Source organism: Podarcis melisellensis (genome assembly GCF_964234715.1).
Source record: "Podarcis melisellensis genome assembly, chromosome: 2".
Lineage (NCBI taxonomy): Eukaryota > Metazoa > Chordata > Lepidosauria > Squamata > Lacertidae > Podarcis > Podarcis melisellensis.
Window position 1 is genome coordinate 110,270,884 of NC_138529.1, and position 22,639 is coordinate 110,293,522.

The 22,639-nt window shown below is 44.0% G+C and overlaps 2 protein-coding genes across 3 annotated transcripts in view; one reads left to right on the plus strand and one right to left on the minus strand.

The window, feature by feature from the left end:
- Window positions 1-22,639, plus strand: part of LOC309365021 (macrophage mannose receptor 1-like) — a 255,572-nt gene that overhangs the window by 120,135 nt on the left and 112,798 nt on the right. The gene's annotated exons all lie outside the window — the stretch shown is intronic.
- Window positions 7,284-16,364, minus strand: LOC309363216 (vomeronasal type-2 receptor 26-like; the record flags this gene model as incomplete). Its single annotated transcript, XM_081899322.1, has 4 exons — window positions 15,553-16,364; window positions 9,428-9,658; window positions 9,091-9,217; window positions 7,284-8,176 (listed from the first exon to the last, which is right to left on the minus strand). Exons 1-4 carry the CDS (start codon window positions 16,267-16,269, stop codon window positions 7,284-7,286), a joined length of 1,968 nt encoding a protein of 655 aa, XP_081755448.1. The 5' UTR covers window positions 16,270-16,364.

A 22,639-nucleotide genomic window follows, 5' to 3' on the forward strand; every position in this document is an offset into this window, starting at 1 on the left:
GTGGTGCACTCAGTTTCATTTGTAAGATCGCCTCCTTCCAGTTCGCATCTAGAGAAGACGAGGGAACATCAGAGGATATGTTAGAAGTGCGATACTTATACTGAGTTCTGGCACCTTTTCCCCTAGAAAATAAGCACGGATCTAGGAAAGCCTTGGGAAAAAGATATATCTTTGCATATAGCCTGACGCAACTGGTGGAGAGACACTGCAATATGGAAGTAGGCTACGCCCCCAATCCACCCACCTTTCCCCAATTCATACCTGTGGGATTTTATAAATGTTCAGAATGGTTGAAATCAGGCTGGAAAGAGCAGAGTCGCCTCCTTCTAGAACGGCCAGCTGTGTATTCTGTCTTTCACAGATGTAGTTTGGAACATTCTTCTGCCCACCAGACAGCAGGTCTAGCACAGCTTCATAAGCCATTCTTCCTTTGAAAAAACTCTCATAGAGGTTGTAGCCCAGAGTGATGTTGGGCAGGAGCCTGGGATTCCGACTGATCTCTTGAATGGCAAACAAGAAGGACAGGATGTGCCAATACCTCAAAGGCTCCGGACTGCAGTAAAACAGAGGTCATCAGATTTTTCATTCTGCAGTCAGTGAAAGAATGTTAAAGTTTGTCCATATGTGGTGGACCTGTAGTAAAGTGAAGGGCTTTTGGGAATTAATCTATAACGAACTATAACGAAAAATCTTTAAATATACTTTCCCAAAAAGAACTGAAGCTTTTCTACTGGGATTGATTGGAAAGGAAATTGAAAAAAAAGATAAAAACCTCTTTCTATATGCCGCGACAGCAGCCAGAAATATGTTAGCTCAGAATTGGAAAACAGACATAATACAGAATATAATGGACTGGCAGGTTAAAATGATGGACTACGCAGAATTGGCCAGACTATCAGGAAAATTAAGAGATCAGGACGAGCAGAAGTTTCAAGAAAATTGGAGTAAATATTTGAATGTATATAAGAAACAATTGTAAATCTTTGAAGACACTGGTAGGGTTGGAATAACTCTTACAGCGTGTAGTTCATAATATGATATATAAAGTACGTGACATTAGAATTCTATTTGATACTTACCAAAGAAATGAAGGGAACTCAGAGGCATGATAGAGCCTAAATTAAATATGTAAGCTATATTTGTGTAATTTATGAATGTATGTATGTTTACTGAAAATCAATAAAAAATTAATCTGAAAAAAAGTTTGTGCATCTTTTCATATAAGAGCAATGATAACAAGTAGAAATATATGAATTTTGCTAGCTCGGAGTTTATGTGCTTTCAGTTCATTTGGAAATGGGTGTTGGCAACAGGATTTTTCTCCCCAAGAAAAGGGAACATCTGCCCTCCAAGACCTGCACTGGCTGTCAAGCCCAATTTTGTGCTTGGGGTTTGATATACAAAGCCTTGGGTGGCTTTCGGCCTGCTTAACCGACAGACCATCTCTCCCCATGTCATGCTGCCTACAATGCAAGTTCTATTGGGGAGACACTGCTAGATGTTTCATCCTTGACAGAAGTTCAGAGGCCTGTAAACCACTGCAAGTAAAACAAGTGTACAATGTAGGTCACTGCACAAGCACGTACAGAAACACGTCATCCGACTATTCCAAATTGCTTTCTCTCTCTCTCTTTGCTATATCTACACTATAATTAATTCTGGAATAGTAAATCCACCACAATTCTCTTTCTTTTAAAAAGCTGGGGAACAATGTTCAGTATCACGTTGGAGCCAGCTTCAAACAAAAACAGCACCTTAGCCATATCTCATAGCCCAGTGGGCAGCTACACTGCAGACAGAGGGGGGAGCAGCGCCTGGTGTTTCATAGCTAGGCAGCTGCACAAGAGATGTCTGGCTGTGCACTAAATTTCCCTGTGCACCAGGAATTATGGTTCCCTGAAGCCAAGTGAGGACATCTTTGAGGTACAATTGATCAGGAAAAGACACCAGGAAAATGGGAGAGCATGGAATCACAGTTGAAAGTAGCAGTAGGAAATCATTCTGCACATGGTGACATACATTACACCAGAAACAGATGGAGACTTGGAGAAATCACGCAGGTAGTCATTAGTAATGCCTACAGCTAAGACACCAGTGATGAGGTGGTCTCCTGGCCTATAATTATTAAGTGTGTCGTTTCGATCATTTATCACACCAAACTGGCATTTCCCCTTCAGTGTCCCACAGGACGAATGGGGCATCAGTAGCAAAAGAATTAGGGAGAGTATGATCATTTCATTGCCGTCTGCTGCTGCTGCACTCCCTTCTGCCCTGATTGCTCTCAGCTGCAGCGCCTTCTTAATCCAGATGGGAGTCCAGCTGTGGTTTCAAATCAAGGAGCTCATATTTAAACCTCACCTCCGCCTAGTCCCTGCCTGCCCTGAATTTGAGCCCAGGCTCTCAGTGGCCCCAGAGATATTAATGCACCCACCTTTCCACATACAAAGTTTTTACACGTTCTTCCTTCTGACTTCTTTGTTATTAGTTTCAGAAATAATAGTTGGACAACATCCCAGAGCTTCTCAGAAGGAAAAAAAATAAAATTAATTACAATAGTTTTGATAATGATCAGGCACAGAGCATGCAGCATGTCTTGATTCTCCCTGCTGCAGGTGTATAGCTGGGAAAAATATGTTTATTAGACTCTGCAGTGTGGCTTTGTGCACTGTCTACTTTCACAGCTCAAATCCCTGAGGTTGGAAGGTATGTTTGATCCTCCATCACATTAGGAAGGATTCGGATTTACAAAACACACACTCGTTCTTTCTAAACTTTATGAACTTAACAAGCTGTCTCGTATGAAGTCAAAACAGCCCAAAGTTTCCTAGAACTTCCTAGAATGCCAGATAGTCATAATATTAATAACAATAATAATAATAATAATAATAATAATAATAATAATAATAATAATAATAATAATAGGATAATAGGTATTGCAATGGAATCACAATTGCTCAGTTCTTAGGGCACATTCTTTGCATGCAAAAAGTTCCTGAGGTCCAGCTCCAAGGGCCTTCTGAGAGTTTCCTTCCTACGAGAAATGAGGTTACAGGGAACCAGACAGAGGTCATTCTTGGTAGTGGCACCCACCCTGTGGAATGCCCCCCCCCCATTAGATGTCAAGGAAATAAACAACTATCTGACTTTTAGAAGACATCTGAAGGCAGTCCTGTTTAGGGAAGTTTTTAATGTTTGATGTTTTATTGTTTTTAATATTCTGTTGGGAGCCGCCCTGAGTGGCTAGGGAAACCCAGCCAGATTGGTGGGGTATACATACATATGTATGTATGTATGTATGTATGTATGTAAAGGTAAAGGGACCCCTGACCCTTAGGTCCAGTCGTGAACGACTCTGGGGTTGCGGCGCTCATCTCACTTTATTTGCCAGGGGAGCTGGCATGCAGCTTCCAGGTCATGTGGCCAGCATGACTAAGCTGCTTCTGGCGAACCAGAGCAGCGCACAGAAACACCATTTATCTTCCCCCTGGAGTGGTACCTATTTATCTACTTGCACTTTGATGTGCTTTCAAACTGCTAGGTTGGCAGGAGCAGGGACAGAGCAACGGGAGCTCACCCCATCATGGGGATTCGAACCACCAACCTTCTGATCGGCAAGCCCTAGGCTCTGTGGTTTAACCCACAGTGCTACCCGCATCCCACATGTGCTGCCTTTGAGACTTTCAGCATATTCCTTGAATGGGCCATCTGCCATAGAATGGGCTCTAGCTATGTGTGTATCATTATCTCGATGATTTCCTCTTTATGGCCCCACTTTCTCCCCCCCCCCCTTGTCAACAGCTCATGAATGTTTTCGCCGCCATGACACGGGAATTGGGGTCCCCCTGGCCTTGGAAAAAACCGAAGGCCCAGTTACTAAACTTACCTATCTTGGCATTGAATTAGATTTGGTGACACAGGCTTTCCGTCTTCTGCGGGATAAAATAGCAACCCTACGAGAGGTTATTAGGCAGCACCTACATATTTAAAAGGTGACGTTATACCAAGTCACTTCTTGGTCACCTGAACTTTTCTTGCAGGGTGATAGCTCTGGGAAGAGCCTTCTGTGCACATCTTGCACGGCTAACATTGAACTTGCAGTCATCACAGGGTCTGCCTGGGTAAGGCAGTTAAAGCAGATTTGGCGGTGTGGCTCAAATTCCTTTTGGAATACAACGGCATTTCTCTTTCATAGGATATCCTTGCCACTCAGCATGACCTCCAGGTGCACTCCAACTCAACAGGTTCCCTTGGCTTTGAGGTCTATTTTAGAGGAAGGTGGTACGCAGAGCATTGGCAGGGTGCTGCTATCACCCCCATTTACTTTCCTTGAATTTTTTCCTATTGTGGTTGCCATTCACCTATGAGTCGAGGTTTTTAGGAATCATCGGTTAAGATTCTGGTTGGACAGTCAGACAGTGGTCAATGTTATCAACTGGCAATCAACACGCTTGGACCTAGTATTGGGGCTTCTGTGTGTGTTTGTGCTCCTTTGCTTGCAGGCCAACTTTTCCTTCACCGCCAGTTTCGTCCCTGGGTTGGACGACAGCATTGCTGATGCCCTGTCTTGCTTCTAGATGGAACGCTTCCATACCCTGGCTCCAGAGGCTTCTCAGGAACCAGACCTTTTCCCAGACCATCTTTGGAATCTTGGCAGCGCAAAGTGATCCGTGGAGTAATGACTTCTGTATCGCCATCCACATTTTGATCTTATAAAAAGGCCTGGGAGGAATTTCTGACCTTCACTTTCAGCCATACACCCGCAGCTTCAAGCAGGGGTCTTGTGCGGCAGTTTGATGCCATGTGTGCCCGGTCCACCCCCTCAGCACCAAGAGAGGGGCAGGTTCTGCAATATCTTGCCCATCGTAGATCCATTGGCAATGCAGCCAAGACCTTGACGGTCCAAGCGGCCAGTATTGCTTTCTTTTCCAAATGCTCATTCTCCACTGACCCATGCTTGGGTTTCTTAGTTAAGAAGGCAATGGAAAGATGGCATAGACTGAACCCCCCAGCTCCTGATTAGCACAGTCTCATATCCTTCAACATCTTAAAGCATATTTGGAGAATATTAGCATTGATTTGCTGGTCCCGTTTAGAGTATAGACCAGTGATGGTGAACCTTTCAGAGACCAAGTGCCCAAACTGCAACCCGAAACCCACTTATTTATCACAAAGTGCCAACATGGCATTTTCACCTGTATATTTTTATGGCTGCTGTTGTATTAAATAATCCTTCATAAAAGTTACTGCATTACATTCTTCATTAAATTATCTTTCCATTGATATATATAATTTTATGGTATTATAACTCAGTGCTTTTTTCCTTAAAAAATGTTTAGGGGTACTCTCTTATAAATAATTTTTATTATTTTCCAACACAAATATACAATTCTATCAGATTTTCACAAATTTGGTTCTTTTTAGACTTCCTTCGGCTTCTCTGATAATCATCCATATTTGCGTCTCAGTTTACGCATTCCTCTGTCTAGGAGTACTCTCATTTCAACTGAGGAAGATCACCACTGGGGGAAAATAAATACAGTTCAAATCGGGGGAAAGAAATACAGTGAATTTCTTCTCCCATTAAATTAACAAAATGTTATGGGGTATGCGTCCCCCTGTGTCCCCACAGAAAGAAAGCACTGGTATTACTCCAAAACAAAGTGGTGTTATGAGCCATCAAACCTCGGAAAAACATTTTTTTCCAGAAGGTTCCACAATTTTTGCCACTATTGAACACTGGAGGGCTGTACTAAGAGCCACCCTCTCCCAATTTTTAATTTGAGATAATAATATATGCATGCACACATACAAATAAATATAAATAAATAAATAAACCCAGCCAGATGGGTGGAGTATAAATATATTATTATCATTATTATTATTATTTGCCATCTCTTCTGCTGCCGTTTGATCGCAGTCTCCACGGTATGAATTTTTCTGTTGCCTTACGTGGGAAAGCCCAGTGAACATGTAAACCCAGCAGCCCCTTCTTAGGTTGCCATCTTGATATGCTTACTGACATGGGAGTTAAGCCCTGCTGAACTAAAGTCAGCTTACTCCCGAGTAGGAAAAACAGACTGGCGGTAGTCCCTGGCACATCAAAAGTCAATGCCTGCTCAGCTCCTCAGTGCTCACCAGGCCCTGTGGCCGCAGACTTTGGACGGTGCTACAGCCCTGCTGGGGTGATGGCGTGCGTGCCCAAAGAGAGGGCTCTGAATGCCCTTCCTGGTTCGCCACCACTGGGATAGGTCATTCATCAGGAAAGCAGAAACACTTGAGCTGATGGAGTGATCTCCTTAGTGCTGTTTTCATTTCCACCCTAAGATCAGATCCTTCAAAACCGTATGGGCATTAGTTGAATAAAACCCAATACTGTTTTTTTAATGGAATTTTTATTAAATTTTTCTAATATGCATTTCAATATATTCATTTAGACATCCTTAAATCAATGACTTCCCTTCTTTTTCCATGGTTCATTTTGCATATCATAAATCTCCGCATACTTTACATGAGCTAAACAATTTCCTCTGAATTACACCCAACAAAAAGGATTTCATTCCCAGCTTCCAGAAATAAAACACAAAGAAACCCAGAAAGAGAACTATTTAATTTATAATGGGACCAATAAGAATGTGCAAAACTTTCCTTCCAATAATCCACAAGACTGTTTGAAGAAGCTGAGTTCTACCTGATAGCTTCCTTCTTTGGTGGGGACCTCACACTATTTACATTTTGTGGTAGCAAAACATGGACCACAATAGTTGACACCTGGGAATTTTCCTCTGAATTATATCCAACAAAAAGGATTCTGGTTTTTTGGGAAAGGTACTTCTAAACATTTCCCCCAATTCATTATAACTCATTTCCCAGCACTCTTTTGTCCTTTGAGAAGTCTACAACATATGATAAAACATACTCTAACCTCATTACATCTCCAGCACCTCTCTGATTAGGACTTACACATTTTAGCAAGTCTACTCAGAGTTAAATACCATCGATAAATCATTTTCAGGTAGTTCTCCTTCAAGGAATAACATGGAAAACCCAGTAATGTTAACATGATTCAACTTAGATTCTGATTGCAAAAATTGGGATTGCAAATCTTTAAAGAAAAGGTCCTATGGCCATCCCACTTTCATTATGTCCAAAGACCAGTTTCTTTTCTGATTCACATGGAGGAAGGATGTTAGATTGGCATATCGGGAAAGGAACACTCAATTCACATTCATTGGTTGTATCATTGCAGAGGTATGCCAAAAAACACACTAGATTTTTTCAAAAAGTTACGCCATTAGATGTTCCTTTTTATTCAGATCTGGCCTCAGGACAATAATGTAGCACTTGGGGATAAAGATGCAACCCAGTAACCCCGAACTGGAAGCCAAGATAGAGAAGATCTGCACGGCTACCATATATTTCCCCTTGGTGCTCAGGTAGGCTGGCACAAAGGACACCCAAACACTGCAAAACACCAGCATACTGAAGGTGATCAGCTGGGATTCGTTGAAGGCCCCAGGCAGCTTCCTGGCTAGGAAAGCCACCGTGAAGCAGACGGCCGCCAGAAAGCCCATGTAGCCAAGGGCAGAAGAAAACATGGCAACAGAGCCTTCGTTACATTGCAGAATGATCTGCCCAGGCTGGGAGTGCATGTCGGAGTCTGGGAAGGGGGGAGACATTCCCAGCCAGACCATGCAGATGCCCCCTTGGACACTGGAAAAAGACAAGACCAGGGAGTTGGCCAAGCTCTTGCCCAGCCATTTCCTCATCTGGCTCCCTGGCTTTGTGGCCATAAACGCCACCACCACCGTGATAGTCTTTGCCAACAGGGAAGACACGGCCACGGAGAAGATGATGCTGAAGGCAGTTTGTCGGACAAGGCAGGTCCACTTCTGGGGCCGACCGATGAATAAGAAGGAGGACAAGAAGGAGAGCAGGAGGGAGACGAGGAGCAAGTAGGTGAGGTCCCGGTTGTTGGCCTTGACTATTGGTGTGTCAAAGTGTTTAATGAAGATTCCCAAAAGAAAACCAGCAGTGAGGGACAAAAGCAGGGCAAAAGAAGCCAGGATGATCCCCAGAGGTTCTTCATAGGACAAGAAATGTATAATCTTGGGGACACACTGATCTCTGTGTAGATTGGAATTCTGATCATCTGGACATTTGTTGCAATGCTTTGCATCTGAAAAACACAAGAGTGACTTCAGTGTTGCCAATATAAATATTATAGCCATGACATTCCATAATCTACTACATACCAACTATATTATTCTGTGATTCTTATCTGATTACTGTATTTTGGGTTGTAGGTTTTTGGAATATGAAGGAGATTTTGTACTATGAAAAGGCAACACCCTCTCTTAAATATCCTTTCAGGGACATTTACCTTCCTGAATGGAGATTGTTCCTTCCACGCATTCAACACAAGCATAGTGTTGCCAATATACATATTATAGGCATGACATTCCATAGTCTACTACATAGGTAAAGGTAAAGGTACCCCTGCCCGTACGGGCCAGTCTTGACAGACTCTTGGGTTGTGCACTCATCTCACTCTATAGGCCGGGAGCCAGCGCTGTCCGGAAACACCTCTGGGTCACCTGGCCAGCGTGACAAGCTGCATCTGGCGAGCCAGCGCAGCACACGGAATGCCGTTTACCTTCCCGCTGGTAAGCGGTCCCTATTTATCTACTTGCACCCGGGGGTGCTTTCGAACTGCTAGGTTGGCAGGCGCTGGGACCAAACGACGGGAGCGCACCCCGCCGCGGGGATTCGAACCACGACCTTCAATCAGTAAGTCCTAGGCGCTGAGGCTTTAACCCACAGTGACACCCACGTACTCAGTCTACTACATACCAACTATATTATTCTGTGATTCTTATGTGATTACTGTATTTTGGGTTGTGGGTTTGCCTTGAAGCAATTTCGGGCTATAGTTTGGAGTCAGAATAAAAGTATTATGGGCCAGCATATCCCATTGAGCTCCTTTAATGGGGCAAGACCCCCCCCCTCCATAGGTACCAATGCCTGGAATTTGAAAGTGATTTTGTACTATGAAATGTCAACTCTTTTAAATATCCTTTCAGAGACATTTACCTTCCTGAATGGAGATTGTTCCTTCCATGCATTCAACACAAGCATAGCAGCAGATTGGTTCTCCCTCCTTAATGGCCTTGGCATATCCTGGACGACAGTTTTCGGTACACCTTGAAAGAGGCACGTTCTAGCCAAGATGAGAAAAAGCATCAAGCAGAAGATGTTAGGATTTTGTGGATAGGAGCCATAGAGTGCAGCTAGGATTGAATCATATAATGAGGTTAGAACAGCAGAATAAGCTATGCATTTGTCAGTTTGCTGCTGACTGGCCAAGTTCATAGTATTGCTTGGTCAGAGATATCAAAGAGAATAAGATGTGATTAATTCTTTCACCAACCTGTTTGAACCATCTGGGCCACACAATGACATTTCGGTCAATGACAAACTTGATTATCTCTGGAGATGCTGATCTCTCTACACTCCCAACTTTCAACCCAACAAGGGAATTATTGGGAAACACCACCCAGTTGACAATGTCAAAGTCAGCTGCCAGCTCCCCATTCTCATCCCAGTAAGCTCCATCCATGGAAAAGTTGTAAAGGTGGAGGTTTCTTAGGAAAGAGTGCAGCTAAAATGGTACAGGAAAACACATACATGATTAGGAAACGAACAAAGTAGCGTACATGAGCCTTGCCCACTAAGAACTCTAGTCTCCCAAGGTGTGGTCCCAGAGACTCAGATGGGACTCTTAGTTGGGAAATAGCAGAGCTAGAGACATTAATATATTGCATGTAAAAATTAGAATCAGTAATGAAAGCAAGTGTGGTTATAATGTTGTAGTAGGATCAGGGTGTGTGGTCCCATTCTAGAATGGAAGAACAATCCAAATCGGGGCACCAGGTGGCAGCCTTTACAACACATTTACTCAATGCTGAGAAATGAACTTGTCTGTAACTGTAGCCCTTCAGGCTTGGGAACAGGTAACATCTAGTATATGTGCTGTCCAGTTTCACCACCTGAGGCGAAACAGGAAGGTGTCATCCCCCCACCTGACGCCTTGCTTGCCAGGGCTGCCTCAATTCCACCTTCATGGGCAGAGTAGACCTGTATGTGCAGTTTGAAAGAGGAGGTTGTGCACATTTGGGGAAAGTGATTTGGGTGGAGACACTTGGGGGAAGAAGAGTGGAAGCTGGAGGGCTAAGAAGTGCCGAGTGCCTACAAGAAAGGATTTCTCTTTTCATACATATGTTCCAGCATTGCTCTCCAATACTGTTATCAGATGGGAGGAGTAGCATCATCATCATCATCATCATCATCATCATCATAGCAAGAGCAGATCGGCTTTCACTGCTAAAGGGGATGGTGAGAAGCCAGGTACCAAAATGCATGAGAAGGGAATAAAAAAGGGTCTTGCTGCATTAAGTACATGGTTGTAGACAGCTTCATGTCTGAAAAAGAGTTGGAAAGGAACGTGTGAGGAGGTGTCGAATAGGGCTGTCCTGGACTACCCACACAGAGAGAGAAACCAGTTTTCAGTCTGCTTATGAGAATCATCAGAGATCGCAAAGAAAGGAATACGATAACAACAAGATGAAGAAAACATATAAAGAACTATCTGGATCAAACTGGATAGAACCGATTAATTAATGCAGTAAAATAAGTGAAGTCTGGAAATAGCCGGAATTTTGGACTCGTGCGGAGCTTGATATATGGGTACTCCCCAAAAAATTAAAATTTGGCTGTATGATTTGGAACCAATGTGATTTGAATAATATGATGTGATTGGCCTGTTAATATTTTTTTTTTTAAAGGAAAGAAACGTGTGCTTCCCTCACTGTGCCTCTCAGGAAGCTGGAGAAGGATATACTGCAATTTAGCCTGTCCTGGAGTGGCTCCTCCTGTCTCTTTCACCTTAGCCCAAAGCAGACACATCACAGCAAAGTGGGCTTTGGATGGGATGCCCTGGGTGCTGCCTCAGCCTTGGTTTTCCACCCCCTCCCTTGCTTGCCCCTCCTTGCAGCTTAAAAATAATCACTAATCGGATGCCCAAGGCAGTGAGATCCTCAAACAATTTTGGGCTCAGTATTTCATGGTTATGTTAGAATTCTAGCCCGTCTCAAAGGTATGTGCCTATCTGTTCAGGCACCGGCTGAATTCTTTAGACCTCCCTCCGGCGACTCCCGGCAGGAAAAAACATACTCGAGGTCCGTTCCGGCGATTTTCCTCAGGCTGTGAGGAAAACACACCAACTGCTTCTCCTCCTCCCTGTTCCCTGCATGTCCCCAGGGAGGGGAATCAGACACAGACAGAAACGTATCTACATGTCTTTATTTGTGTCTTTAGCAGTCATACAGTAAAGATGTCTGCTCTCTTCAACAAAACAGAGAGAAAACTCCAACTCCACCCATGTACTTCCAGCACAGGTCATATGACAAACCCACTGAGCTAACATCCGGTGCTCAGTACAGAATGGACTGCCCCTTTGTTCCCATGGCAACAGTCACAAACTTCCTGTTTGGCTTTCCAGCCACAAGCAGCAGACTTGGCTGCTATAGCCTTTGCTTGCTGCTGCATTGGTGCTTTAGAATAACATACTCCCCCTAAAGTATCAATGCGTGCTGCGAGCAAAGCGTCATCCAGAGAAGAAAACAAACAGTTGTTATACTTATAACATCCCCCTGTTGTTTCAGTTCCACCCTTGGAACTACCCGCCACTGGTTTTACCAATGTACCTCTCTGGTTGTGTGACTTCCAAGGAATGAGTGCATCTGCATTACCTTGGTTAGCAACTCTCTGTTGTGCCTTTGTCTCTGACTCAGACACAGCTTCAATCTGACCTTGGTCGTTTACAACAGCAACAGCTAAGTTAGCAAACTCTTGTGAATACCTCTTGGGTGGTACACTCTTTGTTGCTCTCTCAGACCTACGTAAGAGGTGCTGCTCTTCTCTACTTTCTGGTTCAGCCTTTGGACTCTCTGGAGAACCAGTACTAAGCTTAATCAGTGGTTCATCCTCCTCTTCTGAGGGTCTAGTCATTACGTGAGATTTCCTCTCAATGACTGTGACAACTGAGCTGTCTGAGCTATCGCTGTCATCATCAGTACTACTGAACTCAATAAGATCAAAATCATCATCATCAGAATCATCATCAACTCCTGTGGGAAATGTTTGAACAATCACTCTCTCCTGTTCAGGAGCACTCTCTAGAAATTTTGTGAGAATCACCTTTCCAGATTCAGACAAAATTACTCTGTAGAGACCCTTTTCATAACCCACAAAAATGCCTCTGGCATTCTTTACTCCACCTGGAGCTTCTGTCCTCACATGAGACCCAAAAACCTTGAAATGGGCAACAGAAGGTTTTCTGTGGAACAGTTTCTCAAAAGGAGAACATCCCAACTCTTTTGAAAACTTTCTCAACCACGTGTAACAGAATGACATTAGCGATTCAGCCCAGTACTCATGTGGCAGATGTGAACTAAGCAATTGCGCATGCATTCCTTTTTGCAAATCTTTGTTCACCCTAACACAAACACATTTGTTCCAAGCTTGTTCGGAACTAGCAATTTTGTGTCTTATCCCTTTCTTCTTCAGGAACCTCTGGAAATCCTGTAAAAGAAAAATTGGCTTCTCATCTGTGCAAAGACAATCTATGTCAGCATCATGCATATTTTTAACCTTGTCACAAAACTCTTTAAACCTTTCTAAGGCGTCTTTTGGTCTCTCCAAAAGATAAATCCAGACAAAACCTGTAAAAGAATCAACACATATTAGGTAATACTTTGCATTGCCTCTAGATGGTGCTAAAGGACCAATCACATCAGCATACACCCGCTGAAATGCCCTGTTGACCCTCGAGGTGACCTGTTTGGCGTTTTTCTCAGCTACACCTGCAAAAGAGATCATGTTAGAATCACAAGAATTACATTCCATGTAATCACTTTGATCAAAAGTCAACAAATACAGTCCATCTTTCTCTTTGGCAGAAAGATACAGCTCTCCATCTTTGTAGATCTCGCATTTCTCATCATCATAGGACAGTTTTAGTCCCTTCTTGGCAATCTGCGAAACGCTGAGCAGATTAAACTTCAACTCTGGAACCAAATAAACATTGTTTATAGTCAAGTTCAGACTTTTAAGATACACAGTCCCAATTCCGGTCGCTTCCAGCTTTTGACCGTTGGCTAGTTGCACAGCGAAGCTTTGCTTCTTAAACGTAGAAAATAGTCCTCTGTGTCCTGTCATGTGAACCGTCGCGCCCGTGTCTAGGACAAAGAAGTTTCCCACCTCTGGTGTGGCTTTTAGCGACATCAAAGCTTTTGCAGTCTTTGCCTTTGGCTTGGTGTGACCTTTGTCTGACGCCTCAGACTTTGTGGAGCTTCCCTTGGCTCCTCTGCTCTGACGTGGCTTCCTGCAGTTCCGCTGAAGATGCCCAGTCTGGTCACAATTGTAGCATCGGACAACGTTCAAAGCTACGGCGTTTTCTCCAGTAGCAACAGCAGTAGGGGCGTTAGAACTCCGTTCTTTGCTCCCCCTGTCCTTGACTTCCAGGGCGGCAAGTCTGTCATGTTCATTCAGCACGACGGCAAAGACCCTGTCCGACGTGAGATCCACTGCTGGGAGAGATCCCAGCTGACTGGCAACTGTTTTGTAAGTCCGATTCAGGCTGTTGATCACCATGAAGCAAAACACTTCCTCCTGCAGACGGAAATTGCGTTCCACCATCTGTTGACGCAGAAATTTCATTTCCGTCAGGTGCGCTTGAACATCTCCATCAGGCGCAAGCCTCAGGTTGGTCAGCTTCTCAAAATACAGCAACGCTGAAGAACCTGCATCTCTCTGATGTGTCCTTCTCAGTGTGTCCCAAACATCTTTCGCGTGCAGTAAATCTTGTATATGGATCAGCTGCGAATCTGACACGCACAGAATTATAGCAGTTCTGGCCTTCACATCCTGTGACTCCCAAGCACGCATTGGTGCTGCAGGGATGGGGTTCTCAATCACTTCAAACAGTCTCTGATTCTGCAGCAGGGCCTTCATTTTATAGACCAGGATGCATAATTGTCACTGGTCAGGAGGTCTGGAGTAGGCAGGCCTCCCCCCTTCTTGGCATCCATTTTGAGTCCTTGCATTGACTTTCAAACACAAGCCTCTAAAATCCAATAGCTGGCTTGTTTACACTCTGTGCCACCTGGCAGCTCTGAACGCTAGCTGCTTTGGAAAGTCCCTTTCCAACAGTTCGTTTGCTTGGGCCTAAGTCATAACAAAACCTTGTTTTTGCCTCTCCGAGGCAAAAGCCTGACTTGTCCAGCCCTCTCGTGAAACTGGCCTTCGTTGCTAAGCAACAACATTCCTTCCCTTGAACAGGAAACCACAGGAATGTTTGGAATGCAGAGCTCTTGTCTCTCGGAGCTGTTTTTCCCAAACGTTTCTCCCTCGAAGCAGAGAATGAATCAATCTGCATTCACACTTCTAAGCCCGAAAATCTCATACCTGGGCTCCGTTGCTTGGCTTTCAGATTCTTCTGGTCAGCTTCTGGCTGCAGAGAATCAGCCTTCTCACCTCAGGCTTCCATGGAGGCCACTTCTTGATGCAGAGGTCGATGAAAACAGCAACCGGCGTCTGCTACCACTGTTAGAATTCTAGCCCGTCTCAAAGGTATGTGCCTATCTGTTCAGGCACCGGCTGAATTCTTTAGACCTCCCTCCGGCGACTCCCGGCAGGAAAAAACATACTCGAGGTCCGTTCCGGCGATTTTCCTCAGGCTGTGAGGAAAACACACCAACTGCTTCTCCTCCTCCCTGTTCCCTGCATGTCCCCAGGGAGGGGAATCAGACACAGACAGAAACGTATCTACATGTCTTTATTTGTGTCTTTAGCAGTCATACAGTAAAGATGTCTGCTCTCTTCAACAAAACAGAGAGAAAACTCCAACTCCACCCATGTACTTCCAGCACAGGTCATATGACAAACCCACTGAGCTAACATCCGGTGCTCAGTACAGAATGGACTGCCCCTTTGTTCCCATGGCAACAGTCACAAACTTCCTGTTTGGCTTTCCAGCCACAAGCAGCAGACTTGGCTGCTAGAGCCTTTGCTTGCTGCTGCATTGGTGCTTTAGAATAACACTTAGGTGTCACACACAGGTGTGCCAAGGGAATATAAGAATAATTTCATTTCAAAGTGTAGTAAGCCACCCCGTGGTTTTTGGTTGCCCTTCCATCTCCTCATCTTCCCCTGCTGCTCTCTGGTCTCCTAGACTCTTGCCCAAATACAAGGTGTCACTGTAAGTAATGAAGTATCTCCTGTTAGGAGAAATGGAGATGGTGCCAGGAGCCTGGGCAGTGTCCAGTTAAATGTTCACGTATAAGTCTGAGGCACTGGGAACTTGACAAAATGGGTTTGTCTCATTTATGGGTTCAGAACATCCCCACCAATCCCACCATGAATATATCCTGAAATCAGAATTTAATTTCTGAATCACCGTTCAGGGTTGAGAATGTGCCAGAGAAAGGATCATACCTGCCATGGTTGTATTCTTTCAAGGTCCATCTTTCTGCTTCCCACCACGGCCACCTGGCTTGGTTTGGAGGAGTATAAAGCACTCAGGACACTTGCCATGGCCTGGAGAGTGTTGTAAATACTGTAGCTGTCTTGAGACAACATTCTCTCAGTAAATTCTTGTGACATGGTCCCTAGTTCTCCTCTCCCTCTACATCTTTTCTGGACTCTCTCAGAATTTTTTGAAACAGAACACGTAAATGTTATATCTGGAGGCTCGACTAACGTTTCATATTTTGTTCTCCTCTTTGTCTGGATTAAGAAGGACAACGAAGCAGGAACAGAGTGGGGATCCCTGTAAGCTGCCAAACTCATACTGACATCCGGCAAAGCTGTTGTGACCCAAACTTTTCCCACTGTTACCTTAAGGGTATTTTCCATATTTAGCATAAACCCCGCTAGAACTAAAATGGATCGAACGTCTGCATGGTAGACAACGACATTGACTTGTCTCTGCATGAGAAATGAATTCAGGTGCTTTGGAGTATAAATCAGAATTTCTGTGAGACTTTCTGAGAAGGCCACACAAATATCATTCTTTGTGACCTCAGTAGTGAAGGCCCTCATGAACTTTTCTCCCTTGTCATTGTCTGGTGCAATGAGACCGATCCACGTCCATTTGAAATGCAGGAGCAATTTGACCATAGCCAGGTGAGGAGGTTCTTGTTTTGGGACCATCCGATAGAGGAAAGGGAACTGATTTTTATCAGTAAATTCTCGACTAAGAAAACCGTAGCTGATCTAGGAGAAAAAGAAAGAATTTGTGTTTTTTCCTTTTTCAGGAGCAAGTGCAAATATGTATTAACCTAAACTGGTTAATTAATTAAAGGGACGCAGGTGGCACTGTAGGTTAAACCACAGAGCCTAGGACTTGCCGATCAGAATGTCAGTGGTTCAAATCCCCGTGAGCTCCTGTTGTTCGGTCCCTGCTCCTGCCAACCTAGCAATTCGAATGCACGTCAAAGTGCAAGTAGATAAATAGGCGGGAAGGTAAACGGTGTTTCCGTGTGCTGCTCTGGTTCACCAGAAGCGGCTTGGTCATGTTGGCCACATGACCCAGAAGCTGTACACCGGCTCCCTCAGCCAGTAAAGTGAGATGAGCGCTGCAACCCCAGAGTCGGTCACGACTGGACCTAACCGTCAGGGGTCCCTTTCCCTTTTTAAACTGATTAATAATGGGGAACATATTCACCATGGTGATTGATTAGGTGTCTGGGAAGTTGAGAGCCCAGATTTATTTTTAGTTAGTTAAAAGATTTATGATGGGGTTGTTTAAATTCTCGTATTTTGTTGCATTGTGCAAAATATGAGCAAGCCAGGGCTGAACTGATACTACCCTTGCTGGTACCTTTCCTGGGAAAATCAGAGGCTCACTATGTCAGGAAGACCGGACAAATGCTAGAACATTAGCAGTGGCAAAGTTTTTATCGGTGGTTGCGAGAACAAATGATCCCTATACTCTGAACAAAATGCTTGTTTAACCTGGAGGTAGGCTGTATGAATGGTGTATTGCTTTGTAATGATTTGTTGGGTCTCTGGACCGTAATAAAGATTGATGATGATGATGAAATTCTCTTTTGCAAAAAATCTGGAAGAATTCTTGTTCAGTATCATGTCAACAGAAAACAAGAAAACTTGTAGACCCTTATTTACCAACACACTCTTTCTACAGAAAAATAAATTTAAAACTTCATGGAGGCATACTAGGTCAAACCACTGGCACCTCTTAGATTATGTTAATGTCCGTGCTAAAGATCGCTGTGATGTGCTCCTTACCAGAGCTATGACGAGTACCGACGACTGCTGGACAGATCGTCAACTAATACGCTCCACAATGGCTATCAAGATTATACCTCAACACAGGCTTCAAGGAAGGAAACCAAGGCGCAAAATGAACACTCAAGCCCTTCAAGATCCCATTAAGCGGGATTGCTTCCAAACGACTCTGAAGAACCATGTGCTTTTAGAATTCCCTGATAACATCGAGGAACACTGGACAAAGCTCAAAACACCCGTTATTCCAGCCTGTGAACAAACTATTGGATACCAAACCAAGAAACACCAGGACTGGTTTGATGAGAATGACAATGAGATTGAATGCATGATTGACAAGAAAAGAAAGGCCTTTCAGATCTGGCAAAGAGATAGAAACTGTGCCACTAAGAAAAAAAAGTCTATGCCAACGCTAAGGCTGAGGTTCAAAGAAGAACCAGAGAACTATAAAAAACCTGGTTGTGTTATTGCTCCAACTCTATTCATTATTTTCATTGCCATGATCCTACATTTTATTGAAGAGAAACTCCCCACTGGAGTAGAAATCATATATCGAACAGATGGAAAGCTCTTCAAAATGAGCAGGCTGAAAGAAAGAGGAAGGTTACCACAACTTCCATCCTAGAGCTTCAAAGTAGTGTTTGCACACTCAGAGGATGACCTCCAAACCATCCTAAATATCTTTGCAGAAGCTTACAAAAAGCTTGGCCTATCACTCAACATACAAAAAACCAAAGTGCTGTACCAACAAGTACAAATTAACCCTTTTGCAGCGCCACAAATCCAACTCAATGGTGTAACATTGGAAAATGTCAAAAACTTCTCCTACCTAGGCAGTTATCTTTCTACAAGGGCCAACATTGATGCCAAAATCCAGCACTGCCTGAGCTCTGCAAGTGCAGCTTTCTCACGATTGAAGTGCAGAGTGTTTGAGGACCGGGACATTCACAGGGAAACAAAAATGCTTGTTTACAAAGCTATTGTACTACCAACCTGACTATATGCTTGTGAAACATAGACCACTTATAAACGCCATCTCCAACTCCTCAAAAGATTCCATCAATGGTGTCTCCGAAAATTTTTACACATCACTTGGGAAGACAGGCGAACTAATATCAGTGTACTGGAAGAAGCAAAGATCACCAGTGTCGAAGCAATGATTCTTCAACATCAACTTCATTGGACTGGCCATGTTCTGTGGATGCCTGATGACCGTGTTCCAAAGCAACTACTCTATTCCGAACTTAAGAATGGAAAGCGTAATGCTGGTGGTCAACAAAAGAGGTTTAAAGACCGTCTTCCGTAAACCGTGTTTATGGAAGACGATCTTACTCGGCTACAAGTGATCATCAGAGAAGTAGAAGAAAGATGAAGCATTATGTATGCAATGTATTGTGTTACATTTGTAATGTATTTGTTAAGTTTTATGTAATTTGATGTATAATAAAGATTATTTTTTTAAAAAAAACCACCCTGAAACCATAGAGCTTCCCGATAGTCTTTTGTTCTACCTACCTACAAAAAGACTTTCAGATGCCCTATTTATGGGCATTTATCCTGGTTGCTTGTGTAATTTTAGGGAGGTTACAGCATCAATCCTGTCGGGTAAACCAATAGCCCTGGGAACCCATCCTAGTCCTTTCTGCTGCCATTACTCTCTAATGTGTCACCAAAGGCCAGGGGTGTCTTACATGGGTGGTCTCCTCAGGAGCTGGGAAACAACTGCTCAGTTTCAAGTCTCCAGAATGGCAGCTTAGTCCCACTTCCCTTCTGCTCTGCCAACACTGTTAATAAAAAATCAGTAGCCTAGACCTGGCAGGCCAAGGGACCTGGGAATATTGGTTTTATTACAATGTTAGTGTTCTGTCCTGGACTATGGCTTTCTGACCAATATTCCAGTGCTATCTTGCACTCAATTTCATTCGTAAGATCGCCTCCTTCCAGCTCGCATCTAGAGAAGACGAGGGAACATCAGAGGATATGTTAGAAGTGCGATACTTATATTGAGTTCTGGCACCTTTTCCCCTAGAAAATAAGCACGGATCTAGGAAAGCCTAGACAAAAAGATATATCGTTGCATATAGTCGGACGCAACTGGTGGAGAGACACTGCAATGTGGAATTCGGCTCAGCCCCCAATCCACCCACCTTTCCCCAATTCATACCTGTGGGATTTTATAAATGCTCAGAATGGTTGATATGAGATTGGAAAGAGCAGAGTCGCCTCCTTCTAGAACGGCCAGCTGTGCATTCTGCCTTCCACAGATGTAGTTTGGAACATTCTTCTGCCCACCAGACAGCAGGTCTAGCACAGCTTCATAAGTCATTATTGCATTAAAATAGCTCTCATAGAGGTTGTAGCCCAGAGTGATGTTGGGCAGGAGCCTGGGATTCCGACTGATCTCTTGAAGGGCAAACAAGAAGGGCAGGATGTGCCAGTAACTTTGAACATATACCCTGCAGCCAAATAGATGTCATCAGATTTTTCATTGTGCATTCAGTGAAAGAGTATTAAAGTTTCTGCATCTTTTCACATTAGAGCATGGATAACTAGGAGAAATACTTGGATTTTACTGTGACAACTCTTGGAAGGCCAGCTCGGAGTTTATGTGTTTTCAGTTCATTTGGAAATGGTTGTTTGGCAACAGGATTTTTCTCCCCAAGAAAAGGGAACATCGGCCCTCAAAGGCCTGCACTGGCTGACAATTAATTGTCAAGCCCAATTCCATGTTTGGGGTTTGATATGCAAAGCCTTAGATGGCTTCAGAGCTGCTTATCTGAAAGAGCACCTCTACCCATGTCATGCTGCTTATTTTGCGAGCTCTGCTGGAGAGACACCTGCTAGGGGCCTATGAACTGATGCAAGTCAAACAAGTGTACGATGTAAGTCGCTGCAGAAGAACGTACAGAAACACCCCATTCCACTATTCCAAATTGCTTGTTTCTTTTTTGCTATATCTACAATATACTGTAATTAATTCTGGAATAGTAAATTCAACACAATTCTCTTTTTTTAAAAAAAAAAGCTGAGGAACAATGTCCGATATCCCACTGGAGCCAGCTGCAAACAACAGCACCTTAGCCATATTTTGCAGGCCAGTGGGGTGGTGCTGCGGTGTAAGCCACGGAGCCTCTTGGGCTTGCCAATCCAAAGGCTGGTGGTTGAAATCCCCACAACGGGGTGAGCTCCCATTGCTCTGTCCCAGCTCCTGCCAGCTTAGCAGTTCGAAAGCATGCCAGTGCAAGTAGATAAATAGGTACCGCCACTGCGGGAAAGTAAACACCATTTCCGTGCGATCTGGTTTCTGTCATGGTGTTCCACTGCACCAGAAGCGGTTTAGTCATGCTGGCCACATGACCCAGAAAGCTGTCTGCCTGAAAGCAAGATGAGAGCCGAAGCCCCATAGTTGCTTTTGACTGGACTTAACCGTCCAGGCGTCCTTTACCTTTACCTTTACACTACAGGCAGAGGGGGAAGCAGCACCTGGTGTTTCATAGCTACGCAGCTGCATGAGAAATTTCTGGCTGTGCACAAATACCAGGAATGATGGTACCCCTGAAGCCAATTGAGAACGTAATTGAGGCAAAATTTAGCAGGAAAAGAAAACAGAAATAAGGGAGAGCATGGAATCACAGTTGAAAGTAGCAGTAGTAAATCTTTCTCCACATGGCGACATACCTTTGATCAGATGGTGACTCGGAGAAATCATGCAGGGAGGTCAAAGCCGAGCCTGCAGCTAAGACACCAGCGATGAGGTGGTCTCCTGGCCTATAATAATTAAGTGTGAGTTGTCGATCATCTATCACACCAAATTGGCATTTCCCCTTCAGCGTCCTACAGGACGAACGGGGCATCATTAGCAAAAGCATTAGGGAGATTATCATTTCACTGTTGGCTGCTGCTGCTGCTGCTGCTGCACTCCCTGACTGCTCTCAGAGCTGATCTGCTGCAGTGCCTTCTGGTTCCAGATGGGAGTCCAGCTGTGGTTTCAGAAATAAAGGAGCTAATATTTAAACCTCACCTCCACGTAGTCCCTGCCTGCCCTAAATTTGAGCCCAGGCTCTCAGTGGCCCCAGAGATATTAATGCACCAGGCTTTCCACATTGGGTAAACAGAGTTTTTATACTGTATTTTGTTCTTGCTTCTGACTTCTTTGTTATGAGTTTCAGAAATGAATTCCCAGAGCTTTTCAGAAAAAAAACCCTTAAAATTACAATCGTTTTGATAATTACCAGGAGCAGAGTAAAAAACAAAGTTTTGATTCTCTCTGCGGCAGGTGTATAGCTGGAGAAGATGTGTTTATGAGACTCTGCGGTGTGGCTTTGCGCCCGGTCTACTTTCACAGCTCAAATCCCTGAGGTTGGAAGGGATGCTCAATAGTCCACCACATTAGGAAGGATTCAGACTTACAAAACATGTACTTGTTCTTTCTCAACTTTATGAATGTATTAAGCTGCCTTGTAGGAAGTCAAAACAGCCCAAAGTTGCCTAGAACTTCCTAGAATCCCTGATAGTCTTTTCCAACCCTGTTATTTGAGCTACTTTTGTACAAAATAATAGGATAATAGGCTGGGACTGCACAACCATTTAGGCCTACTAAAGTTATTCAGGCCTAACTGCTAAATGTTGAGTCACTCTGACATGTGACTTAGCCAGTTTCTCTCGGTGCTCTCTCTAAGTTTTCAGCCAGAGTCAGCCTGCCTCAGCTGTGAGCAGAGTCAGTATGTAATCTCAATCAAACTGTTTGGAACCATGTTGTTTATTTTAACTCAGCAAAGCTTTTATTCTTTAAAACTCTGCATTATTAATTTACGCTGCACGTCAGTTCAGGATAGGTAATACGGTACCCTGCAGATGTTGTTGGACTACAACTCCCATCAGCCCTAGCCAGCATGGCCAATTGTCAACGAAGGGGGGAGGGGAGGTGCAGACCAACGGCATCCTGAGAGTGCGGCATTGGCTATCCCTGCCCTGGAAAGCTTTCATTCCCAACTTCCAGAAACAAAACACAAAGAACCCCAGAAATAGAACTATTTAATTTATAATGGGACCAATAAGACTGTGCAAATCTTTCCTTCCAACAATCCACAAGACCGTTTGAAGAAGCTGAGTTCAACTTGATAGCTTCCTTCTTTGGTGGTGACCTCACTCGTTTTCCATTTTTGTTAACATGGTTCTACTTAGATTCAGATTGCAAAAAAGGGGGACTGCAAATCTTTCGAATAAAAGGTCCTGTGGCCATCCCACCTTCATTATGTCCAAAGACCAGGTTCCT